General features: G+C 48.5%; 3 protein-coding genes across 8 annotated transcripts in view; all 3 read right to left on the reverse strand.

Annotated features, from left to right (window-relative positions):
* Nucleotides 1-1,009: 1,009 nt before the first annotated feature.
* On the reverse strand, nt 1,010-2,960 carry H1-8 (H1.8 linker histone). Of its 2 annotated transcripts, none has more exons than XM_068695048.1 (5): nt 2,405-2,960; nt 1,965-2,242; nt 1,745-1,883; nt 1,582-1,661; nt 1,010-1,504 (listed from the first exon to the last, which is right to left on the reverse strand). In XM_068695048.1, exons 1-5 carry the CDS (start codon nt 2,418-2,420, stop codon nt 1,187-1,189), a joined length of 831 nt encoding a protein of 276 aa, XP_068551149.1. In that variant the 5' UTR covers nt 2,421-2,960; the 3' UTR covers nt 1,010-1,186. The 2 variants fall into 2 exon arrangements, with proteins under 2 accessions (XP_068551149.1, XP_068551150.1); XM_068695049.1 differs by having other exon boundaries at nt 1,010-1,486; nt 2,405-2,955.
* A 2,389-nt stretch (nt 2,961-5,349) lies between these two features.
* RHO (rhodopsin) lies at nt 5,350-8,531 on the reverse strand. Its single transcript, XM_068694301.1, has 5 exons — nt 7,974-8,531; nt 6,885-7,053; nt 6,636-6,801; nt 6,196-6,435; nt 5,350-5,646 (listed from the first exon to the last, which is right to left on the reverse strand). Exons 1-5 carry the CDS (start codon nt 8,332-8,334, stop codon nt 5,527-5,529), a joined length of 1,056 nt encoding a protein of 351 aa, XP_068550402.1. The 5' UTR covers nt 8,335-8,531; the 3' UTR covers nt 5,350-5,526.
* A 4,851-nt stretch (nt 8,532-13,382) lies between these two features.
* IFT122 (intraflagellar transport 122) overlaps nt 13,383-25,159 on the reverse strand; it is a 32,488-nt gene continuing 20,711 nt past the window's right edge. For 2 of the 5 annotated variants that reach the window (XM_068694886.1, XM_068694885.1), the window contains 11 exons: nt 24,762-24,933; nt 23,541-23,643; nt 21,856-21,996; nt 20,758-20,855; nt 19,789-19,889; nt 17,909-18,074; nt 16,805-16,916; nt 16,240-16,368; nt 15,327-15,403; nt 14,502-14,666; nt 13,383-13,814 (listed from right to left, as the gene is read on the reverse strand). In XM_068694886.1, coding sequence (XP_068550987.1) covers nt 13,725-13,814; nt 14,502-14,666; nt 15,327-15,403; nt 16,240-16,368; nt 16,805-16,916; nt 17,909-18,074; nt 19,789-19,889; nt 20,758-20,855; nt 21,856-21,996; nt 23,541-23,643; nt 24,762-24,933 — 1,354 coding nt within the window. In that variant the 3' untranslated portion in view covers nt 13,383-13,724. Of the gene's footprint in view, nt 13,815-14,501; nt 14,667-15,326; nt 15,404-16,239; nt 16,369-16,804; nt 16,917-17,908; nt 18,075-19,788; nt 19,890-20,757; nt 20,856-21,855; nt 21,997-23,540; nt 23,644-24,761; nt 24,934-25,159 lie in introns of those variants that run through there. The other 3 variants (XM_068694887.1, XR_011100449.1, XR_011100450.1) reach the window with 3 other exon arrangements.

Raw genomic sequence — 25,159 nt, forward strand, 5'->3', positions numbered from 1 at the left:
AACATGGCCAAGGTTGAAGTTTAAAAAGTAGTTAGTTTGCTCAGCTCTTGCTTAAGCCCCAAAGCAAGGCCAGAAGCCTTGGAGGGCATTGGCAAGGCCAGCTGAAGATTAGCAAAATCCTCTTTAGGAAGAGTTTTACTTCCACTTATTTTCTCCTGCCCAGGAGGACTGTAACCCTTTGCATTATCAGGCTGACCTTCAGAAGGGCTATGTTCTCTGCAGAGCAAGAGAAATTTGGGCATTTGAAACTCTTAAATGAAAGTTTTCATACTTGGACCAACTTACTAGAAGCTAGTAAGGCTGAGAGGTGAGTACTGCTCACAGACAGAACAAGAACAAACAATTCCACACCCTGCTGTAAACACCCCGAGAATCTTTAAGCCCAAAAACACTTCTGTCTTTTCTCTTACTGTGGCTAAAAAAACAGCAGCCCCTCCTGCTGCTAGGGACCCTTGTCCACAGCACGCACCCACACCTCCTGCCCTGACACTCCTGTAATCCAAGCTCAGCCAGGCATTAGCACAAGGGCAGCTGGTAGGGCATGAAGCTGGACGCCTACCCCACTCCAAGGCTGTGGGTGCCATGGCCCCACATCAGCAGAGCTGGAGAAGCCCAAGCTTCCCAGTGTTCACCGGTGCCACCACCATGCCCCATGGCATCCCAGTGTCCCTGACTGGGCCATCACCTGATACTGGAGCTTACCACGAGCCTGCACACATGCAGCACCCCCCAAAGCCACCCCTGCACTGCTGGCTGGCCAGATAGGGGCTTCCCAGGAGCCCAACTACTATGTACTGCTCCAACCAGCAGCCGGGGACGTGGAGATGCACAGGACACCTCATGGGAGCTGGCAGCTGCAGCACCAGCTCATGTCCACTCCGTGAGCCCGTGTGCTGCCCCATCCCACTTGGGATGAGGCCAGGAGCAGGCTGGGATCCATGCTTACCCTGGGCTGGGGAATGCTGGCCTTGGGAGACAGGGGCACAGGAGCAGGGCAGTAGTCACACTGTTTCATGATGAGTGAAGCAGCTTTATTAGTAGCAGGTGAACACAGAGTTAAAACCTGTCCTGGAGACTAAAACCAACTCAGATGCCACGGGTCTGGGCTCAGAGTGACACAGTGCTGCACTGCCAGAGACCTGGGACCCCTAGCGCACCTCCTTGCCCACATGGCAAGCGATGCCTCCTACGGCGCAGACTCCCCCTGGCCAGCACCTCGGGCTGCCTGGGGTTTCCTTGTCTTGCCTTTAGCCCCCTTCTTCTTCGGGGCAGCTTCCTGAGCTTCCCCAGGCACCTTCCCCTTAGTCTTGCCCACTGGGGCCTTTCTGGTCCCCTTTGCCCCAGCACCCACAGGGCGGTCACCATCATTCCCTCCCTTGTCCTTGTCAGCCAGAGCTGCGTGAGGCGCTGACTGCCCTTTGGCAGGGGCCCGAGGGGCCTTTGCTCCATCGCTCCTGGGCTTCGCTGCTGCTGGTGCCGGCTGGGCCTGGAGAGGAGAGAGCACCTAGCACCTCAGGCTGCTGCCATGCTGTGAGTCAGCAGGCTGAGCATAGCACTGGCACCCCACAGGGCCATACTCACATCTGCAGGCTTCGTCCTTGGCTTCTGCTTCGCAGCTTTTGGCTTCTGCTTCGTGGCTTTTGGCTTCTCCTCAGCAGTACCTGTGGAGAAGGGGGCAGCGAATCAACACAGGCAGGGGCCTCTCAGCAGGGTCAGGGTGCTTGTGACACCACCAGCCCGTTACCTGGTCCTCCTTCGCTCTCCAGCACCGCAGGGACCCGGGTGGCCTTGGCAGCTCGTTTGCGCCCTGGCTTTGGGGCCTGTTCTCCAGTGGGATCTGCCTGGCCCGGCGGCTGCTTCTGCCGCAGCTTTTCAGGTGCCAGCTAGGTGCAAGGAACAGCAGTGGGGTTGGGCAGCACCTCAGCCCCAACCCTGCAGCTTGGGGCCCAGCAGCCCCCACTCACCTTGAAGCGGCCAGTGGCCCCCAGGGCAGAGGAGTTATGGGGCCGCACCAGGTCCCCACGGCTCAGCCCCTTGGCCAACGCCTGTTTCAGCAGGTATTTGAGGCGCACAGGGTCCACGGCAGGGTACTTGGCCAGGATGAAGCGTTTGATGGTGACGACAGAGGCACCCTTCGTCCCATCCTGTGCCCGCAGCGCCTCAATAACCATGTTCAGTGTCGGCGGATGCCGCCGGCCACGAGCAATCTGACTAGACAACCGGGCAGCACCAGCAGCTTTATCTGTGAGGGAAGCAAGAGAGGCATCATGAGATGAAAGCGCTCACAGCCCCAAGGCCTGCAAGTCCCCCAAAAGCAGACAGGCATCACCATGCTCATCTCCACAGCCTTGCAGCAGCCAGAGCCAACAGTGCCCAAGCCCTGCAGCACCCAGAGATCCCTTACGTGTCTGAGGCTCCATGACAGTGTGCAACAGCCCAAAGCCTCAGGCCCAACAGTCCCAGCTCTGTTTACAGCACTACTGACCCTGGTCACAGGTTTACCTCACTTCCAGCTAATTTATCTGATTAGCACCATAACTGCAGGGTCTGGTTGGCAGCTGCTAACTGCTCTGGTCCCCGCCCAGGGGGAGCAGGTGGCTGTGAGGCCAAGTACTCATGCCCAGATCTTTGTGAGGGGCTGGCAGGTGAAGGGCCATGTCTCAGCAGATGTTTTGGAGAGGGATGAGAGACGGGGGGCTCGCAGGGTGAAGGCTGTGACCACGCAGTGCAAAGGCACCCACCCCACTGCTGGGGGGTGGGATGGCCGTGTACTGGCAGCACACACCATGGGCTGGATGGGGAACCCGGCATGTTTGCTGGGGCCCTTTGTGCACAACAGCCCTGCAGGGAAGCAGGGGCTGCACAGCACAGGGAGCCCAGTAATGGGAGGGAGAATTAACCCCCAAATTAACCCCCAAACGAGAGGAGGAAAATTAAGACTTAATTTGTTAGCTGGCTAAAGCAGGAGGAGCAACCCTCCTGCAGTAGCCCCAGGTGTGTGGTCATGAGTGGGATGCCACGTGCCCATGCTCACCACATCCTGCTGTGTTCAGGGGAGAGAGCACCCAGCCCTATGCAGGGGCAGCCCTGTGTCCCCTCCATGTCCCCTTCATGCCAGCTCTTGGCACAGCAACTGCGCTGGGGAGAGCATTGTCCCATGGGCAAGGGACAAGCTGAGCCTTTGACCATCCAGGTCCCCAAGGCTCCCAGGGCACTTCTGTGTCATGGCTGTGTTTAAGTTAATTCATCCTGTGATTACTGTGATTTTCCCTGCTGTTTCAGTGGGGTGAGACATTTGTGCTACTTTCTGTTCTGCATGTGCTCATGGGGTGAGCGTGTCTAATTCACTAAAACAGCTCTTTGGTGCAGGAACAGCATGAATATCTTCACCCTGGAGACCGCTGTGTTTCTCCAGAGCATGCTGTGTCGGTCCCTTGCTCCTTACAAAAAAGTCAGGAACTTTTTGTGTGTGTCGTCTGTGAAAGTCCCTGGGGAGCTGCAAACTTGTGGAAGGACTGGGATCATGTGTCAGCAGTGTGGGTTCATGTCCTGATGCAGCAGACGTGCTACTGCACCAATGAACATCAAAACTCAGCCCAGACAGACCTCCTCCATCGAGGGCTGCACCCACCTGCTGAGCCTGGGGCTGGGTTCTGGCAGTGGACTGAGGCGCCAGCAGGAGCCTGGCCTGGAGCAGGGTTCTGGAAAAGGCCTGTGCCCAAGTCCCATGTGCCTGGCTCTTCCCAGACCGGCACGGCTAACCCTTTCCCTCATCCATTTTCAGTCATTTTCTGAATTCCCCAGGAAGGAGGCCATGGGGGTGGCGAAAGGCCACAGGGTCCTGCACCGCAGCAGGGCTGCGTTCGCTTCCTACAACCACCTTCTCCTCCCAGATGTGACCATCACATCACATCACATCTCTGGCAGGGACATCTCCGTGATGCCCCCTGCACCCATCGGGCGGGCAGAGGGGCCCCAGGCTCTCGCTGGCCCCAGCAGCAGGAGCCGTAGGGCTGGGCGCGATGTGGGGCGACAGCCTGTGGGCTGGGAGAGCCGCAGTGCCAAGCACCACATGGCTCCTATGGAGACTGCCTTGTCAGGCAGCAAACAAACACCAAACCCTTCCTCCTCTTCCCTCCAAAACCAGCTCCCAGGTTTGAAATACATGAATCAGGCATCAGCCTAAACACTGAATTATTCATAAACTGCTAATCTTCAGATTTCACTGAATATGCAGAAGTATCGATAAAAAAAAATAATGAGAGAATTGTACTTGCAAATTGCTCTTTATTAAAGGTTTAACTTGCATGGGTTCTCTATGTTCCCTATTAGACCTTGCAAAGCTGCATAGGATTAGAAATCAGAGAGGATAATAATGTACAAAAATAGTTTCAAATGTTGATAACACTGAACAGCGAGAAAAACATCTTATTTGTATAACTGAGCTAAAAATAAAAATGAAGAACACTGCTACAATTGCAATATGCCATCTTGTAGTGCTTAAAACATATGTCGGCGGCTCTGAGCCATATGCTCCCATGTCTTGCCTGCTACAGCGCGGAGGGAAGCTTAGCGATGCACCGATCAATCCTCAAAAGCACAAGCACTGGCCAAAACCTCCTACTTGGGCCGATGCCAAGCTGGGTTGTAGCTGAGGCAGGGAGGTACGGGAGGACCTGGAGGAGCTCGGGGCATGGCCCCGGGCTGCAGGAGGGCCTGCGGGTGTCTGACGAGGGAAGGCCTGCGAGGGGAAGGGGGAGCAGCTTTCTACTGGGAGAGGCATCAAGAGGGGCAAACACTGAGTGCATGTCGTGATGCTGGGCGCCTGTGGAGGTGAGCACCCAGCTCTCCGCGAGCACACCCAACCGCAGCTGTGCCGTGCTGTGCCGTGCTGTGCCGTGCTGTGTGGGGTCTGCACTGTCACCTCTGCGGCACGGAGGAGCCCATGTGCACCAGAACACCCCCATCTCCCCAGAGGTGTCACGGCACCTCCCGGATCTTCTGGAACGCGGTGGTGGGGCAGGGCTGGGCCTGGAGCACCCAGCAGCGGCCCCAGCACGGCGCAGCGGGGCCCAGCTGCCGCCAGTGTCTGTTGGGCTCTGTCCCAGCGGCAGAACTGAGGGGGCTCAGCCCCGGCCCCACCGGGGCCCTTGTACAAGGCCGCGGTGAGGGAGGTAGCAGTGGCTCTGCCGTGGCCCGAGGTTCACACCCAGTGGTGCAGGGCATGCGTGCGCATGAGGGGGATGTCAGAGCGAGTGGCCTGCACGGTGCAGACGGGTGTGAGCTCTCAGCAAATCAACAGAAAAGCACGGATTTACGCCAGCGGAGGAGCTAAGCCTTTGCATTTTAATTACAAAACATGTGTACACATTCACAGCCTTGTTCCCAGGGTTCCTATCGTCAGGAGAGAGAAGCCCGCCCTGCAGGGCCGTGGTGAAGCGGGGGCAGGCGATGGCAGTGGTGGGACTAGGTTCATGCTGGCAGGGTGGCGACGCACACCCTGAGGGCCGGCCGCTCCGGCGGGACCTACGCGGGGGAGACCTGGCTGGTGGAGACGGAGGAGGTCTCTGTCTTGCCAGCAGATGTGTCCTCGTCACCCAGCGGATTCTTGCCGCAGCAGAGGGTTGTGATCATGCAGTTACGGAACTGGAAGAGAAGGGAGACATCGGGTGAGGGCAGGTGGCCACTGGGGGTTGCCTCTGTGCTGGATCCCTCTGTGCCACCTAGGGCAGAGCCAGGGGGAGGGCACGACCGAGCCCCAGCAGTGCCGCAGGCTCTGCCCAGGCTTTGGTGCCCAGGCTCTGTCCGGCGGTGGGGCCGTCACAGCGGGAGCATCTCCCAGAGACACAGGCTCCTGGGGGCTGTTGCAGGGGGCTGTGTGGCTCTGGCACGGCAGCGCTGGCTGCACCGTGCAGGGTGAAGTCTCCTTCCTGCTGCCCGGGGCTGGGGCAGCGCAGCCCCAGATCCTCCACTGGGACAACCTGAGCCTCGTTCGGGTGCATGGGTTTGCATTTGCAAGATCTGTGCTGTGCGAAGGGGTGAGTTGCACTGTCACCACCCTCCTGCACACAGGCACAAGGTTACCTGGGAGCAAAGCCCTCACAGCTCACTGGTGCGGTGGAGGTCTGGTGGCTCTCCCCAGGCTGCTATGAAGCCAAACACTACAAAGGAAGTCACCTGGCACGCGGCACTTACCTGTTTGTTCATTACGATGTAAATCACGGGGTTATAGATGGAAGAGCTCTTGGCAAAGAATGCCGGGATGGTCATGAAGATGGGCCCGAAGTCTGAGCCCTGGTTGGTGAAGATGTAGAAAGCGACGCTGGCGTAGGGGACCCAGCAGATCAGGAAGGCGATGACCATGATGATGACCATGCGGGTCACTTCCTTCTCTGCCTTCTGGGTGGTGGCAGACTCCTGCTGCTGGGCGGCAGCCTGCGGGCAGAGGGAACGGGGAGGTGATGGATGTGGGGGAGGGTTTGGCCCACGAGGGGCGTGGGGTCAGGGTTTGGGGTAGTTGGGCTGCACGCCCGGAGCTTGCGGTGCTCCCCGCGGGGGGCCCGACCCGGTCCTTCCTGCCACCTGTGCGGAGCGCGGCACAGCCCCTCGCAGCAGCCACACCGGCAGGCACCCACCTCCTTCACGGTGCAGACCAGGTTCCCGTAGCAGAAGAATATGACCATCAGCGGGATCATGAAGTGAACCACAAACATGTAGATGACGAAAGATTCGTTGTTGACCTCAGGCTTCAGCGTGTAGTAGTCAATCCCGCATGAGCACTGCATGCCCTCGGGGATGTACCTGCGAGGTGACACCGGGGGTCAGCATCCCGCAGAGACGCCCGCGGCCAGCCGGGGCCCCGCGCCAGGCGGCACCCTGCCTACCGTGACCAGCCGAAGAGCGGGGGAGCCGCGCACGCCAGGGCCATGATCCAGGTGAAGACGACCCCCATGATGGCGTGGTTCTCCCCGAAGCGGAAGTTGCTCATGGGTTTGCAGACCACCACGTACCGCTCGATAGCCAGCACCACCAGGGACCAGAGCGCAATTTCACCTGAAGCAGGGAGAGAGGGATGCAGATAACGGGCCTTTGAGGGCTGGGAGAAAAGCTACTGAAGGCAGCACGGGGCCTCCTCTGACCTTTCGTGTTCCCAAGGAGGACCCCTAAGAGCAGGTAAATCCCCAGCCGGGTTCAGAACCAGCAACGAACATGGGCTAAGTGCTGACATGGTGGGAAGGCATCAGAAGGCACCTTCACACTGCGGTGCTGCCCCCACAGTCACCGCCGTGCTCTGTGTGTCGGGGTCCATTGCCGAGCCCCATTCCCTGCCCGGACTGCCCCCACACCCATGGCCCCGCGGCCCCGCTCGGGGTGCCCGTCACACCAGGGTCCTACTCCTACCCACAGCTTCCCAGCAGCTTGTGCCAGGAGCCCCGAAACAGCAAAACGGTGCCTCGCTTGTGGCCGAGGGCTGAGCTGAACGGAGGAGGGCGTTTTCAGACACACGATTTCTGATTAACATCTGTTTCTGTCAAAGCCGGGCTGGCAGAGGAGCAGAGACAGCTTGGCCAGCCTGCGCCACCGAGCGCTGCGTCAGAGCGAGCACCAGGCTCAGCCCCGCCAAGCGGGAAGAACAAACTGCCGCATCTCCAGCCAGAGAGCAAGCCAAAAAGATGTGCAAATCCAGCAAAATCTGCTATTGGTTACTTTTCATTGCTACGTTGTTGTTCTTAGGATGCTGAGCAGGTGGCTACCAAAACAAGTTCTTTTTTTTTTTTTAAAAAAAGTGTAATTTGTCACTTTCTTCACCTCCCACCTCCCAGCACTGCAACTGCCTCAGCCCACACCAGCGGCAGACCGAGTACCTTCCAGATACCACATGTTTTTCCCAGAGCATCTGGGCATCCTCCCACCCTTTCCTAAAATCTGGAGCAATTTCTGGCAGAAGATTTTTGAATATTTGGAAAACTCACCACCCAGTGTAGCAAAGAAGCCTTCGATGTAGCACCCTGTTACTCCAAAGACAAAGTACCCATTCATCGAAGTGTACATGGTGGTCGTGAAGCCTCCAAACACCATGAAGAGGTCGGCGACTGCCAGGTTCAGGAGGATGTAGTTTAGAGGTGTCCGGAGCTTCTTGTGCTGGATGGTGACATACAGCGTGAGGAAGTTGATGGGGAAGCCGAGCAGGATCAGCATGAACATGTAGGCAGCCAGCGCCGAGAACTTCCAGGGCTCAGCCAGGTAGTACTGGGGGTACTCGAAGGGGCTCCGCACCACCCCGGTCTTGTTGGACATGGGCACGTAGAAGTCTTGGCCTTCTGTCCCGTTCATGGTTGCGGTTGGTGAGGTGCCTTTTGCTCTTACTCAGTTTTTTTTTGTGTGCGTGGGGGAATTGCCTCTGAAGCTGGGCTCCCGCCACCTCTCGGCCTTCGCCGTTACCCCGGGGAGAAGTGGCTACGCTCACCTCTGCGGGGCACCCCTTATAAAGTGCCCCCTAGGGTAAGCTGCAGGCATTGGTGTCAGCACGATTAGGGCTTAGAGAATTATTAATCATAATCATCCAGGGGTAATTGGCTTTCTTGGGAAGGTATTAAGGTGACACCTGTTTCTGGCCTGCACTGTCATTGTTGCAGACCATGGTTCATGGTCATTATACATAAAGAGGAACTCTGCAGCACACTGGTCGATGGGGGGCCCAAACCAGGAGGCAGCTCCACCTGCACGGCCTCTCTCCTCGGCATGGCTGCGCCGCTCCCCAGGCAGCGAGGACTCGGGGCAGCCCCGTGCCCTAGGTGGTCACCGCACCCCGTGGGTGCCCACAGCTCGTGCTGCCATCGCCCAGGGGAGGCACTCGCCCCACCGAGCACGCAGCCCACCCCCAGGGGCACTCCAGGGCTGAGCTGCCCGCCAGTTGGACATGCCTCAGGTCCCCTCAGAGGGATGTTGGAAACAGGACACATCACCACCAGGTCAGAGGGAAGGGCAAAGCACACAGGATCCTGCTCAGGGCTGTGCTTGCTCAAAGCTCCCAGGCTGAGCCTTCAGCTCTTGCCAACAAACAGACCTCTTCTCTGCCCCCTGGGAGCAGGAGTGAATCCTGTGACTGAAAACCCCATGACCACAAGTTTGGGGGCTGTAGAGGGTGCTGGGGTGGGCAGGTTTAGTGTGGTCCACCAGAGACAGAGGCCTGTCCTTGCAAGAGGAAAGCAGTGACACCAGGTAGCAGAGCCACCTCCATCACAGCTGCCGCTCCCAGGAGGAGGCTGGTGACGGGGTACCCTCCAGCAGCATGACCATCAACCCTTCTCCCATGTGCTCTCAGCCATCTGCTTTCTCTGCTGCAAGACTTGACTGGGCAGGTGTGAAGAACACAGTTAAACACTGATCCTGCTGGTGAGCTTCCAGTTGTATCACCTCCTCCATCCCTGGCCTGACGTGCTTTGCATCACACCGATTACATCGGTAGCACCAACAAAATAACCTCGCCCATCCGTCCTGGACAGGTTTCATTCTGCACTGGTGCTGAGAAAGGTTGTGGGCAAGGCACAGAAGGAAGTCTCCGAGCTGAAGCCAACATTCGACCTCATATTCTGGGTGACAGACATCTGCAGTCTCCCTGAAACTGCAAGAGTTGGATTCCGCATAGTGGACATTAGAGCTGCAGGAGAAGCTGTTGTTGGAGCCCCCGATGTTGGAGCCATCCTAATGTCTCTACCTCCCCACTTGATGCACTCAGTTGTGCTCGAAATGTTCTTTTTGCCAGTCAGCCCCTGAGTTAGACATTGCCTGGTTTACACTTTTCAGAGACAACAGGACAGCGTGTACACAAGTGAACACAACGAAGCCAGCCACAGATCTCCCTTATGTACGAGGTGGTTCCTTACAGCTCATGGCACCACGATTGATCTTTCAAACTCCAAAGCTATTTTCCCCACTTTTTTTTTTTTTTTCCTTTCTTTCTTTCCTTGCACCCACCGTTTATCGCTGTTCTCATGTACACATTGTTCTCAGCACTAACAGTGCTCCAGTTGGTGTGCAAATTCCAGCCCGTGTCCCCGCAGAGGTCAGAGCAGACTGATGGCCCCTTGGTGGGGGACAGGGCTCTAGGGGGCCTGAGCACCCCCACAGCAATTGCTTTCTAGGCTGCTGCCAGGGGCTTGGGCTTAACTTCCCCTGCAACCAGGAGCTGAGGAGAGGGCACCAGCGTGCCTCGTGCCAGAGCAGCTGGAGCTTGCGGGTGGGAGATGAGCAGAGGCTCACGGCCTCCTGGCCTTCATAAACTTGCTTCAGTCCTGGCCTAGTTTTCACCAGTGTTCCCTGTGGGCTAGTTTAGCACATGCAAAACCGTTCAAAGGGAAAAAGCAGGAAACTCTGTGTTCTCTTCAAATAAAAGGCCAAGCAGGAAAACCTTCCCTCGAAGTGGGGAACATCTTACAGAAGCACTGATGGACCTGCAGTGCTGGTACCACAAAGACAGCCCTGTCTGCCGTCAAAGGCAGGCCACGATCACCCCGGACAGCCACAAAAGTCTTCCTTCCTTCACGTCAGTGTGCAAATACCAGCTCCTCGCACATCCCCTGCTCGTACTGTGTCCCCCTCAATTAACTTTTCACAGCTGTTGTCAAGGCCAAAGCGGTGCCACTAACTGCAGGTGCAGCTGTTCACACTTGTACCTGGGTGTACAAGAAGGATTAAAGGTTTATCTTCCCCACATACAGATATGCCACATAAGCTCTGATGCAATAAGCTGCTGCTGAGGTCAGCAGCCGCTGCTCGGGGCTTAGAGCCCGACCTGCGTCACCACGGGAGCAGGGAAACGCAGGCAGTGACAGGGTAGGAGCGCAGGGCAGGTTGAAGGAACCAGGTGGTGAACCACCCACAGCTGGTTCAGACACAAGCTGTGTGCTGGGACTGCACACCCAGGGGCTTCGTGTCGTGGAGTCACCAGAGGGCTTCAATGGCACAAGGCTGGAGCTAGAACACCTCAACAACCGCTGAGTGCACGGAGCCCAGCTTTGCCTGGAAAAGCCCAATACTGCCTTCAGACTTAGACTGTATTGACAGAGAAGTTGTTTAAAAACACAAAAAAAAGCTTCCTTGTTTGATCTATTTTGCCTCTGTGCCATTGCAAACCCTGTCTATTTATTTTTATAATTTTTCATTCCTGCTAGTTCTACAAAGCCAGCTCAGTTCTGGGAGAACGAACTGAATTCCATTTTGGCTCACGTATCAAACAGCATTGTTTATCAATGCCACTTGCAAAGTCTTTATTGCAAACAGTGATATACGAGTCAGAAAGCAGACAAGTGCTAATTAGAACAGAATGTTTTTAAAGCAGTAAATTAAGCAAATTTGGTCAGGAACCACTGAGGGACTCAGAAACCCTGTAGTGCTATTTCATAGAACCGTGGCATGGGCTGGGTTGGAAGGGACCTCAAAGCCCCCCCAGTGCCACCCCCTGCCATGGGCAGGGCCCCCGGCCCCCAGCCCAGGCTGCCCCCAGCCCCATCCAGCCTGGCCTTGGGCACTGCCAGGGACGGGGCACCCACAGCTCCTCCGGGCAGCCAGGGCCTCACCGCCCTCATGGTGAAGAATCGCTTCCTTCTACCTGACCTAAATCTCCCTCTCTTAGTTTGGAGCCATTCCCCCTTAGGCTGAGCACCCCCAGCTCCCAGCAGAGGGGCTCCAGCCTCTGGCCCGCTGCAGCAGGTCCCTGTGCTGGGAGCAGCGCTGCAGGGGGGGCTCACGGGAGTGGGACAATTTCCAAGTGTCACTTTGCAGGGGAACTCAAGCAGACGAGACATTGCTCACTGAGTTCACGAGCACAGTGCTGCTGTTCACACGGCAGCTGTTTTACCAGCACCCACCAGCCTCAGTAGTTGAAGGCAGTAAATTAGATTATTATTTACCACTCGATACAAAGGGAGCCTTGTGACAGACAGGATGTCACAATAAAACTCATGCTAACAAGGGTACGACTTGAACTGGATTAGGGTCAAGAGACCTATCACTTCCCAACTGCAATCCAGCCCAGCTGGATCCCTGCGGATTCTTGTGCTGTCAGAACTGCTCAGTAACCGCCCTCGGGAGTTGTCCCTGAGTACTTGGTGTGCTGCGTCTGGCTGGGATGCAGTTAACATTCTGCTGGGATGCAGTTAACATTCTTCACAGCAGCCCACGTGGTGCCGTGTTTTGGATTTGCCAGAAGTGTTGATAAAACAGCAGCCCTTTAGCTACTGCTGAGCACAGAGCTGAAGGGTAATTCTGTTCCCCACTCTGCCTCCAGCAATGGGCCAGAGCTGGGCAGGCACCTGGAGCGGGCACAGCCAGGACAGCCGACCCGGGCTGACCAAAGGGGTGTGCCATACAAGACGACGTGGTGCTCAGAAACAAAAGGAGAAGAGGAAGACAAACTCCATAACCACCACTACGTAACCATTACTCGTGCCCAGGCCCTGCTTTCCAGGAAGCAGCTGGACATCTGCCTGCCACAAGGAATTAAATAAGTTGCTCACTGCTTTTCTTGCACACAGGGCTTTGCTCATTGAACTACCTTTATCGTGACCAACAAGTTTTTCTCCTTTAGCTCTTGTAATTATCTCCCATCCTGCCAGAGCGGGGTGGGAAGTGAGCGTACGGCTGCACGGGTGCTTAGCTGCTGTCTGGGAGGGAGCTGCCACATCTGGTCAAGCAGCTGCGCCACTGAAGTCCCCTCAGTCTCAGCACCGGGTTGGCTGCACCAGACAAAAACTGGAGGGCAGATCCATCTCCTCTCACCTCTCCACTGTGCTTCCCACAGCTCTGGGCCGGAACAACGCTACGGAGCACTGCTCGGAAACACGGTGCTAGCGCATCGCCTCTGCCAGGGAGCACAGCGCGGCGGTCACCGGAGCTGTGCCAGCTCAGGCAGGTGCCAAACCACAAAGGTGCACTGCCAGCACAGCAGCCCCCGGAGCTGACAGGATGCCCGCAGTCCTGGGAGCTATCCCACCAGCTTAATAACAGAGCAACTTGCAGCACCTACAATTTTCTTCTCGGCAGATGAAGAACTCTCCTACCCTTAGGTACAGAGGAGGAACTGTGAGAAAACAGTGGCTGACTGTGAGCCCTCGGCTGCTTTGGTGTTCCTCCCTGTCAACCTGACGTATTTCCAAGCACGCAAACACATTCCGTTTAGCCCATCAGGTGAGTGGTTTTTCCTTCATTAATGGCAAACATGCTAAAGTTACCAGAAACACACGGGCTGCAGCAGACAGATGAGGAACTTACATCTGGGCGTTTTTTTACCATGAAATGGACACTTCCATACAGAACCTGTCATGTGGGTTTTAACAGGCATGAATTCTACATAGGTTAAAAGGAGATTTTGAGACAAACAGTACTGAAAAATAGTCCCATTTATTTGAAGTTCTGACAGTAACAGGTACATATTAAGGAACAAATTAAGTCCTAACACAAGTTGGAGTAAAAACAATTACTTCTAGTCTGAACTTGACCCTAGGAACCTTCCTGTAAAAATCCGTGGCACTTCAGCTGCTTGTCTGGGAAATGTAGGGGACAGACATTCTTATTTAAAAAAGGTAAATTTCTTCAACTCAGTTCCACTCACATACAAAACAGAACAAGATGACAACTAAGTTGTTAGGAAAACCATGAATCTAATGAGTACTTTGCCAAGTCAATAGGGAAGTCTCTCAGTTGAGGTATCGGATTGTTATTCTTCATTGGTTTGACTCATCTATTCTCCTTCGGCAGAATGGACAACAGTTATGCTGGAGCACGAGAAGCTCATAGTCTTCTGTGTGGAACATCTAAGAATTAGGAACAAATTGAGGGACAAATTAGCCTGTGACTAGATCAAAGAAAATGCAAACTGAGCTCAATGGATTTTCTGACACATTCTGAAGCTATTACACAAGAATTGGCCCTCTTACCTTCAACTGCCTGTCAGAGCTATAACCTACAACAGAGCAGCATTTTGCAGATCACTGCCAGTGTAGCTGAAGATGCACAAAACAATGAATTACTTTTAGGAAGGATGAAAATTAGAGTTTGTGTAATCTACTGTGACTGAGTTCCAGTATTCCAAAAAGCCATTCCTGAGAAGGGAAGAAGGAAAAGAGGGACTGAACCACAAGCTAACTTAGTTTACTGACTGATTTTCCGTGCTAGAACAGGCTGAATGTCAGAGAGGCAGACCAAAAAGGAATAAGTACAAATCAGCATTTGTTGTTCAGCTGAGGTTTGCTCCACAGGTTCTGACTATGATTACTGTCAGTGCAGCTTCTCAAAGTTTTCTTCCCAAACTCAGCTACGTCAAGGTTTTCAGAAGACAGCTGTTCCTCTGTGCATCACAGTGCTTATTGTTTCATTGCTTCTCTGTCTCTACATCATTCAGGAATTTACTGAATATATCTTACAGTATAAAGTTATCAATGATTTGAATTGCTTCAGATAATTTCTCAGTATTTTCTTAAACCTCTCTATGAAAACACTACCTGAAAACACGATGGACACATGGTAATGGAGGCATCTGGTAGCAGGGAACGGTAGTACTGCCATCGCAACGGCTTTGGCCAGCGTTTAATCAGAACGTCCCTCCGACTCAGTGACTGGAGAACAGCACGATTCACAACCACTGGAACAAATTCTGAGCCTCCTTGCTGCAGGTGAGCAGATTTAGAAAGAAATTGTTACCAACTGCAAAGTCCTCTGAGGATTAATAAGATCTTGTAAAATGCAAAGTACAATTCAGCAGGAAAAGACAATATACAACTGGCCTGAGTCTGATCCCACCAAACTCACTGGCAGTTTTATCAACGTTACCAGTGACAACAGCATCCAGCTACATCTTTATCTTCTTCTCAGTGAGTTTCTATTATAGATGTTAACACAGCTCTTTGTAAAGAATACCCATGCCCACAGGCACGTATTAAAACCTCACAGTAATGACTGTTTTATAGTAATACCCACAGAAGACAACCCCACTGCATGATAAAACCAAATTCCAGAAACAGTTACTTTAAGATCTTTTTATATACCTTGGGGTTTTGTTTGTTTGTTTTTTATGATTTTCCCAGCAAACTTTTTTTTTAATTATTATTTTTTTTATTTTTATTTTTTAAGAGAGGAGTTATTATCTGGTAAACCCCTTTCCCTCCCTAGTTCCATCTCTCTCAGCCCCCTGATCTGTATCTCTCTTGTAGTAGTCTATATAACACATTCACACTAGCAGAGCAGCATGAGCTGCAAGTCAAGATTTTCTATTGATTTTTATTGGTAGCAAGAAAGAAGCCATGGGAAGGCACTGGTAAGGCTCTTACCTCAAAGCTCAGTTTTGCTGTAAAGGGATCATCTTCAATAATGTCTGCATTGTCATCAAGCCTCAAACTCTGTGCATCTAAAGACATTTCTTAAGGAAGAACCAGAGTTTCTATAAAATTGTCTGTTCTCACTGTAGCTAGCACTCACAGAATAAATATAAAAACCATTCTAGCAGGACTGGTATTCTTGTTGCTCCAGAGGGTTAAGGTATTCTACAGTGGCCTGGGTTATTACAGAAAGTACTAGAGAAGGGGTTACTCTGAGTACAGTAACTGGGGAACTTTACACTTGCAGCAGCTGTAGGCCAGCAAAACTGGCTACAACCAAATATGACATCAGCTCTGCCTGATTTCCTGTCTGTCCACATCTGACATTGCAAAAAGCAAGTGAAGCCAACCCTTTAAATTACGTTTAAGTAGTTATAATCAGAGATTATGTTTTCTTATGCATTACTCTGCACCTAGCATTATATGGCCCCCACAGCAACTGGGAGCTCTGGGTGCCAAAACATTACAAAAGAGATTCCAACAGGAATGGTCATGAAGAAAGTCCGTGCTGGTTTCCCTTGCTTTAGAAGAAAGCAGCCTCTAAAGCAAGCTGTTACTGGAAGTGAGTAGCACACTTCAGATTCTCCCCACTCTTTACTGAAAGCAGTTACAACAGAATAGGTACAGCATGGCATTCCACTGTTAAAATGAACAGATAATTAGAAACAAGGTTTTGTGATGAGAAATCTTTATAAATGTGTTAGGTTTAACTAATATATCACTGTTTGTTATACTAACTTGAAAAGGAAACAAAATCATACCTGCATCAGTCGTATGACAAAAAAAATTAAACCTATAAAAAAATCAAAATTGCTTATTTATTCCTAAGAAAGGGACTGGAAACAGTATTTGATCAACAGGATACTGTCACTCATCATCTCTTGCCATTTATTCTCTCTCTTATTCAATCTTGGAGCTTCAAGATCAATGAGAGCTACAGCTTCTTCATCTGTGATGCCGTCTTCCAAATAGAACTCAACCAGATGCAGCACTTCTAAAGGGGTGTGAAAAACAAGGAGCATGACCTACAAGATCTCAGAAAAGGCCTTCTAGAAAATACTTTGCCCTTTAAGAAGTGAACATCCTCTGGCTTCTCCCCACACGTTCTCATGAAGGAGAAAACAAAGCAAAACAAAAGCAACCAACCAAAAAATGCCTCAGCTTCTCAAAGGCTGACATCTGTGTTCACTGAACACTTCATACACTTGTGTTTCATAATAAAGCAATGCTTTGCTGCTGCTGTCCTGCAGTGAAATCCAACCATGCCTGGGACAAGGAGCAGCCACTTAGGCAAATGTAACAACACTGAAAGGGAAGATTTGCTTGTCCAAGTAACATAGCAAAGGGAACACAGCAAGTGCTAAGGTATTCTGCTCAGTTTAACATTTATCTACATGAAAAGTACAACAAAGGATGATATTCCAACGCACCATAGGAGGACGCGGAGAAGACGAAAGGTTGTCTGCAGTTAATGCAGACATTCCCCAAGTTATTTAGCAAAGGGTTGTTGGTAGAGCACCTGTAACACAAGGGTACAAGCTCCTGCAAAGACACATACAGAGCACAGTAATCACAAACAGGCCAGCATATCTGGTACACTTTGGTTTCAATTAAACAGGGGTTCCTTAGGTTTACACCACTGATATTATATCAGCCCTAATCGGAAGAAATATTGCTGTGAAATCAGACCCTTAAACATCTGAAAACGCTTTTCTTTTTTAATAAAACAGCACGCTTTCACATTAAAAAATAGCTGTCTTCACCATGCCAACAATGATATTTTCACCTTGCCTTCACAGTAACAGAAGCAAAATTTTGAATCAAATACATAGTACTAAAAGAAGTTGAAGGGAAGTTTACTCAGATTTTTTTTTTTTTACTGAGAATTTTTTTTCTTTGCAGGTTTGGTCAAATTCAAGTTTTCCAATTAATTCATTTCTCTTCTTTTCAAGAGCACAGTTATTTTAGGCAGTTCTTAAGACTGTGTTTCTATTATTTCAGGTAGCCAGGTGCTTGTTCAGTGCACAATACAATTTATTTTTAGTGAGTACTCCATGAGACATGGCTTTATAGAGCACTGCAGAAATTCAGGCTTCAGTTAAAGAAGAAAAGGTGATAAAATAAGACTTAAGGAAGGAAGGTCATTCAAGGGATAGGGGGAGGAGGGAAGGAGTGCTAGGAGTTGGGACAAATGAAAGTGACCTCCAGCTGCAGAAAGTCATAAAGACCATGGTGTAATTGCATGTGGATCAGAGAGAAAAAGGCTTGAAGGAATTAATAGGCAGAGAAGAAGGTAGACACAAGACAGGAGAGGGAGGACAGAAGCTGCCTATCAAGAAAGAACTGATTTTAGTTTGTTCTCAGGAGCAAATGGAAGCCTGACCTGAAGAATAACAATAAAAGGACTGCTTCCAGTGGAAATATAATTTTACCACAGACCTAGCAGAATGTATTTCAGACTTCTATGCGTAAGGCAACTCAGATTCTTGGATTAGACTACTTATTAATGATTAAAAGGAAACAATGCAACTTACTTCACTGTCATGAAATGGCTTGGATCGGATTGTCAGGCTGCCCAACTCAATTGATTTCTGGAACCTAGCTGGAATCTGCAGTCCCTGTAACTTGTCATAGGCATGACGAGCCAGTTTATACGCACCAAGAGCTTTACTCTGTTTTGCCAGGGCAAATAATGTATTACTACAATTAAATTAAGGAATAAAAATACATATGGCATTTAGTAAAAACTACAGTGCTTTTTCCAGTCACAGAAAGCGTGCAATGAGGCGTATTCTACAACAGCAGTTCAAATAGGCCTTAACAAAATACATATATATATATACACATAACTATATACTTAACTCCATTTAAATAAACAAATCTGAAAGGACTATCGAAGTGGCTGGGGGCAATTTTTAGTGAGGTAAGGAACTGTCCCTTGTCCTGGTTTGGCTAGGACAGAGCTCCTTTCCTCCTAGCAGCTGGTAGGGTGCTGTGTTTTGGCTTAGGATGGGAAGAGTGCTGATACCACCCCGATGTTTTAATTGTTGCAGAGCAAGCCAAGGACATCTCAGCTTCTCACTCTGTCCTGCCAGCAGGAGGGGACAGACCCAGGAGAGCTGACCCAAACTGGCCACAGGGGTGTTCCATCCCATCTGGGGTCACGCTGAACACTAAATAGGGGGGGCTAGCCAGGGTGGGGGGCGGCTGCTTGGGGATAGACTGGGCATCGGTCAGCGGGTGGTGAGCAACTGCATTGGGCATCACTTGTTTGTGCACGTTCTTAGTAGTAGTACTGTTAGCATTATTATTATTTTCCTTTCTTTTCTGTCCTAATAAACTGTCTTTATCTCAACCCACAGACTTTCATTTCTTTCTGACTCTCTCTCCCAACCCAGAGAGGGAGGGTGAGCAAACGGCTGTGAGGTGCGTGGCTGCCGGGTGGGTCAAACCACAACAACCCTACATTAATATTGCTTGGGTTAAATTTTCTGACTCCATTTTGAAGTTAGTTTTGGAGCGAATGGATTTTCCCATTCAAACTTTACATATATGGAGAGACAGACAGCTATGAACACCAGCAATGCACTGCCACCTACTAAATGTACATCATCTTACTGGAAAGAACTCAGCGCATGCTGTGGCAGTGACCAAGGGGTGTCTCTTTCATGAGCATGTAACAATGACTGCTGTTTAGAAAGCTACCAATCCTAATGGGCACAAGGAATGTTACGAAAGACTTTTTGAAAGATCATTCCTTTGTAAGTGAGGAAGTTACTAAAAGGAAGGCAAACATCCCACCCAGAGCCACAACGGAAGCAAACCAAAAATGTCACGCTTTCCCTAAGGGAACTGCTGACCCTTTTTGTTATTTTTTACGGACAGGTGCATTTCTACAGTGTTCACACAGGCCATTTATGAAGTATTTCCAAAAGATGCAATATGCACTAACAAAGCTGTGCAAACGTTATCTTGATAGACACTACACAGCTATACCAGCCTCATATGAAGCAAAAGCGCCTGTTTCTCCCCTCCCTCCACCACCTCCTGTCTCAGTTCAGTCTCCTTGCAGCAACACTGTCAAGATTCAGAGCCAACATCCTGTTTCGATGACTGGTATCCTAGAACTTGCTTCCCTGACAAAGGCGATGCATCAGACTGGGTGGGTGGCTGAGAATTACATGTTGGTTGATTTTTACAGCTCCCAAAGACTGGAGGGGGAAGGTAGTGCAGTTAAACACAATGGTTTGAAGGTGCTGATTATTTCCTTAGGGACACAAGTCAATTTCCATTAACTGTAACCAACAGCTGAAACTGAACATACCCTACAGTGGATCTCTGCATTGTGGGTCAGCTTCAATTATTCTTTTCATGCATTTCAGCCTCTAGATTCTGTGCTGTATTGGAAGGATACACTTTTGAGATCCCCAAAGGAGTCTCCTTTGTTAAGCTGTGAAGCAGAAACCTGGAAATATTGAAGAGTGTTTCGGGCAAGTGGAAACTGAAAGGCTCCTCCTGCAGTATTAAAAATAAACAGACATTTCTAAGCTGGCAAACTAACAATCTCTATCACTAAGCATCACAACACTGGGCATCTCAAGTACTGTGTCTCTTGCATACAGTTGCAAAAAGAAGAGGTGCTGACAGAATATACCAAGTAGGTTTTACATGTGTAACACCGATGTTCATGCCTGCTACACACAGAAAGACAAAAAGAGATCCAATCTTTAACAGGCTATCTAAAAACAGGACCACTATTGGTGTGAAGTCTCCACCATTCATGGGCCTGCAGTAGTCTGACCAGCACAGACCTCAACTGCAGAGAGTCTTCTTTTGCATAAGGGCATGGATCGAAGGTTCTCAAATGTTTTACAGAAGATGTTTTCACCAACAGTGGTGGTAACATTACTGTAACTGCTGGAAGCAGAGGGAGCTCCCTCCTCAAGACTGTCTATCATTCTGGAGTAATTTATAAATATCATTACTGATACAAGTACCACACTGTGGGAATCTCTAAGCTCGTTGCCTTCTGTTCAGAACTGTTTTCCATGATTAAAGAGCCTACCACAGCCAGCGCAGGACTAGAGACCCAGTCACTGGAACCAAGTCAATACAGCTAGCAAAAGAAGGACTGGGGGAGGAAATTCAACCGTTGTCATATCCTTCTGCCCACATTGAGACAAACACAGATCTGCTAAAATTGCACTGCAGCTTTTAGGAACTAAGACAACAGAAGTTCTTGTGCAGTACAACGGAAGGCAAAGAAATAAATGACTATACAGTATCATTGGTAAGTCATTAAATACCTCTAGTTATTTCTGCACTCCTAAAAGAAAAATGCTCATAAAGCATAAATATACAACTTCTAAGGTAAATACCTTACCGTGTATCTTTGAATATAGTGATAGACATGGTAAACTTCTGCCAAATGCTGGAAGTGATGAAACTTCTGTAACATTTCAGTCTTCTGTTGTTCATTCTCTGTGGGATGTAAAGGCATTAGCCTAAGTCTCCAAGATGAGTTTACGAGACTCAGTGGGGAGAAAACGATGTATTATGATACTAGTGCCAGCATTTCCAAAAGAAGTGCATGGCAGTCCAGGTGTGTCCCATCTACTTGTGCAAAACACAGATTAAACAGACTTGCTGATTTTGTGAGCAAGTTTCTGCTTTAAAAAAGCATGGTAAAACACAACAGATAAAGCAATAGTTTTAACATAGCTAGAGGCTATGGCAGACTTAAAGGCAGAAAATAGTAGCTGTGCATCACTGGGAACTTCATTCATAACTTCAGAGTTTACAAGTAAAATGAGTTTTGAAACATTTGTTTCACAGATATTAAATACACCACTAAAAATGTGGAACAATTTGCATTCCCATACAATAACTCAGGGGTAATATGTCAGCACTATCAAGCAACAGCTGAACTAAAAAATGTACTTACAGCACCAGGCATAAGACAGCATTATCAATCTTTGTATTTGTTACCAAGCTACATCTCTTAACCACTGGCTCCGCCCCTCTCCCACTGCAGAAGAGATGATAGCTAATAATCAGGTTTTTATTTGTTGTCAAAAATAGTTTGTAAAGTATCTCCCTCACCCACATTCAAGTACTAGGCAGATCTTATGCTCCAAGGCCACCTTTTAGTTACTAGTACTTTAACCTGCCAATCAGTTCTCTAGCTGAAGTGTGTTGAGGGAAGGTACGTGAGGATACAGGATCCCAGGAGACACTATTTCAATTCTAGCCAGATTTCAGAACGAGGCCTACACATGCCGATGTTGTTGTTTTGCTCATCTGTTTTAAATAAGCACATGGGAAAAACAGGGGACTACAAAAATAGCACAAGCCAGAGCTGCATACAGCACAAAAGAAGAAAAAAACATCAGTGAAGTAGTTACAGCAATTCTATCACAATTCACTAGTTGTTTACATGCACAAGAAGGTAACAAACACGAACTTCCTTTCAGTTACTTACCTTGGGCTATATCTAAACACTGCATGGAAAGCATCCAATAATAATAGGCTGCATCATTAAATCGGCTTTCAACCACAGCATTGTGTGTTAGCTGCTCCAGCACTCTAACAGCTTCACTCTGCCTGCCAGCCTTGTGGAATGCTATGAAGAAGGCCAAAACAAAGAGGATTTTACAGTGTGATTATATCAATTAACTGAAATTAATGTTTTTAAATTAAGAGCAGCCTATTCAGCCAATATCAAATCATCTACTCAGAGAGGATGAAAAGGATTATACACTCGTATTTTTCTCCTTGAAAGCAGCAACACTAATGGAACATGAGATGGATCTGTAGGTATTTTATGGCTTTTGCACTGTCTCAGGGGCTCTTGAGCTGACAGACATTGTACAACGCCGGGTGTTCCGTTTTTTTATTTAAATACAGAAAAGAGTAAAACCACAATGATCTTTTAGATTCATATACAAGCAAACTCTAAACACCACAAATCACACTTGCATTCAAAACTACAATAAATTGAAGTTAGTGCTCTAGTTTGCAATGCTGAATATTTTTTTTTTAAGATTATACCATTTACTATATCATTCTAGCATTTATTAAAAGCATTTCTTTAACTGAACCTCAGAAGCCAGTATAAAGTTAGATCCTGAATTCTCACTTGATGAAAATGCATTTGGCAAACACTGCCTTCATATAGGGTAATAAAAGAAAAAAAAAAATAAAGATAGCACAATTGCCTCCTGACTTTAGGTAGTTTCAATATAACCAAATTCTCATATATACATACACAATGATCTCTAGCTCACCCCATTTGGGGGAATTTATATCAGCCAAGAAACTTCAGCAGTCCTCTGTGAAACTAACTGTGAACAATACACCTGTATGTGCAGAGCTCTATGTGCAAACTACTAAGCTGCCCTAAAAGCAGATGCTCAAAGGTTTACTGCTGAGACATATAAACTAGTTTTGTACAGACAGCTCACGTCTGGCATGTTCACTAGCTTGGCCCTTATATGCAAATGCAGTTATACTCTTAGATCCGAGCTGGCTCTGGAAACAGCAGATGCAACAGTCACATGGAGCTGCACCTGAGAAAAGGAAGTATACTAAAAACATGCTGGCTCCACATGGAGCTTGCTTCAGATCTCTTCTTATCCCTGGAACAATTTACGAATAAAATTTTGAAGCCTGTCCACATGATGGAAGGTTGACAGTTCTCTTTAAAGGTAATTTTATAAGCCTAACAAAAATCTAGAAAATTCTTAAAGAAACATGAAGATTTTACTTGTACAAAACTAACATTATCTAAACATAAGGAAAACAGGTCTTTCCACTCTGATCTGCAAAGTACTTGCTACACTTTGAATCTTATTGTGATGAAAATATTAATTAGAACAGTTCAGATTATATGCCAAATACCTGTAGCCACGTGTCAATCTCAGCTATGCAATGAGATGGAAAAATCTGGAACTATATTTGGATGCCATCGCTTCTGACAGATCCATAACATTTTCTAATTAATAGAGAGCTCCAGCTACTTTTCTTTAAGACTGGTCTGAAAACATGGTTTCTATTTGGTTTTGAATCTCACTGATAAGAAACCCTCGAGGGCAAAGACTGCATACTCTGTGTTGGAAAAGTACAGAGGACATTTTGAGTGTCCAGTGGTCTGTCTGCAAGTCTTACCTTTTTGGGCTTCTTCAAATCTATCGTTCTCTGCTAGCCACTGAGCATAAGGGACATAGACATCATCTTTGAATTCAGGATGCTTTTCACTCAAAGCAAATGCCTGAGGTACATAATAAATTCATTTTTAGCATACTGCGTGATTTAAACAGTTAAAAGGTTTAGCATACTCCACGGGATCAATCTTTTATTTCCGAGTAAATTCACAATGAAAATACATACACATAATACAGATTATATCCATCTTTTCTCCAGTATGAAACTAATGTATTTTAAAATAAAAAGCAATCACCAACAAAAGAAAAGCTAAGCATAGCAGCAGTCTGGATTATGAATTAGCGAAACGTGAAAGTGCATCTAGGAAATTCAGTGAATTTCACAGCAGGAAACATGAAATGTTTTCATTTTTTTACTGAATGTATCTTCTAAAGAGACTGAAGCAACACTGTAAACAGGGTTTGTTTCCTAAACTCACTAACTGGTCAACAGAAGAATAAACATACAATTTTCAAAAGCACCTATATAATTTACAGAGGGGGTTAAGTGTCAGTTCTAGTGGCACTTTGAAAACCCTGAAGTTACACCTATCAAAATCTCAATTTGAAGAAATACGAACAGGTAACCCCAGCTTTGAAGTATGCGATACTGGCAGACTCATGCTTCCATGGAAAAACCCACTGAAGTCAGCAAAACTTTACCTAATCATAAGCATAAATCTAGCTTATAAAGTGGGGTTCACACAGCATACATTCATCAGATCTACATCATACATATGCTATTCTCACTCACACATGTCCAAGTTATAAAAATAATGCAGCTCAAAACAGAATTTCCCTGATATTTCCCCTGATACAATTTATATTTATTCTAATGGGCTAGAAACATCTTAAGGATTTGCATAGGAAATGGGCAACTATACCTCAACAGGCAAAAAAAGGTGTTCAGAAATGAGACCAAGAAATGTTCAGCCAGGACACTTAAGAAAACAAAAAAACACACTACACCAAAAAACACCAAAATCACCCATAAACAAAATCAAAGAAAGAGCAATGAGCATACAAAATTAACCTGAGTACTCAGAATCACATTCTGTGGAAGCCTTCACCCTCCCTGCTTCCCCCTTCCCTCCAGTGGTGGAGGAACCAGACATTTATCTCCCTCCTTCAACCAGAGATAACAAGTAGCAGCAATTTTGAACAAAGGAACCAAAAGCATGCTTACTTCTTCCCAGCGAAGAGTCTCCACGTAGAGATGGACCAATGCTTTCAGGTCACCGACCTTCATGTATGTTTCTGCTGCATAGCCAGGGTTATCAAGTTTCTTAAAATAGAAGGCACATTTTAACAAAGGCTCACGCTCAGCTTTATCCAGTTTCCGAGCAACTTCTATTAACCTAGACACCATAAAAAGATGACAAACATTCCAGGTTCAGCTGCTATTTAACTATTGTAAGAACTTCACTGTTAATCTGCTATTATTTAATACTGTAACAGTAGTATCACGTGACCCGCTGTTTGAACACTTACTGAAAGCTGTTTAAAACTCTTTTTATCTTTTACAAGCTCAAAACCTGTTCCTACAATCCTTACTAATGCACGCGATTCTGTATCACAACAAAC

The sequence above is a fragment of the Anas acuta genome, chromosome 11 (genome assembly GCF_963932015.1).
Source record: "Anas acuta chromosome 11, bAnaAcu1.1, whole genome shotgun sequence".
NCBI classification, from domain to species: Eukaryota; Metazoa; Chordata; class Aves; order Anseriformes; family Anatidae; genus Anas; species Anas acuta.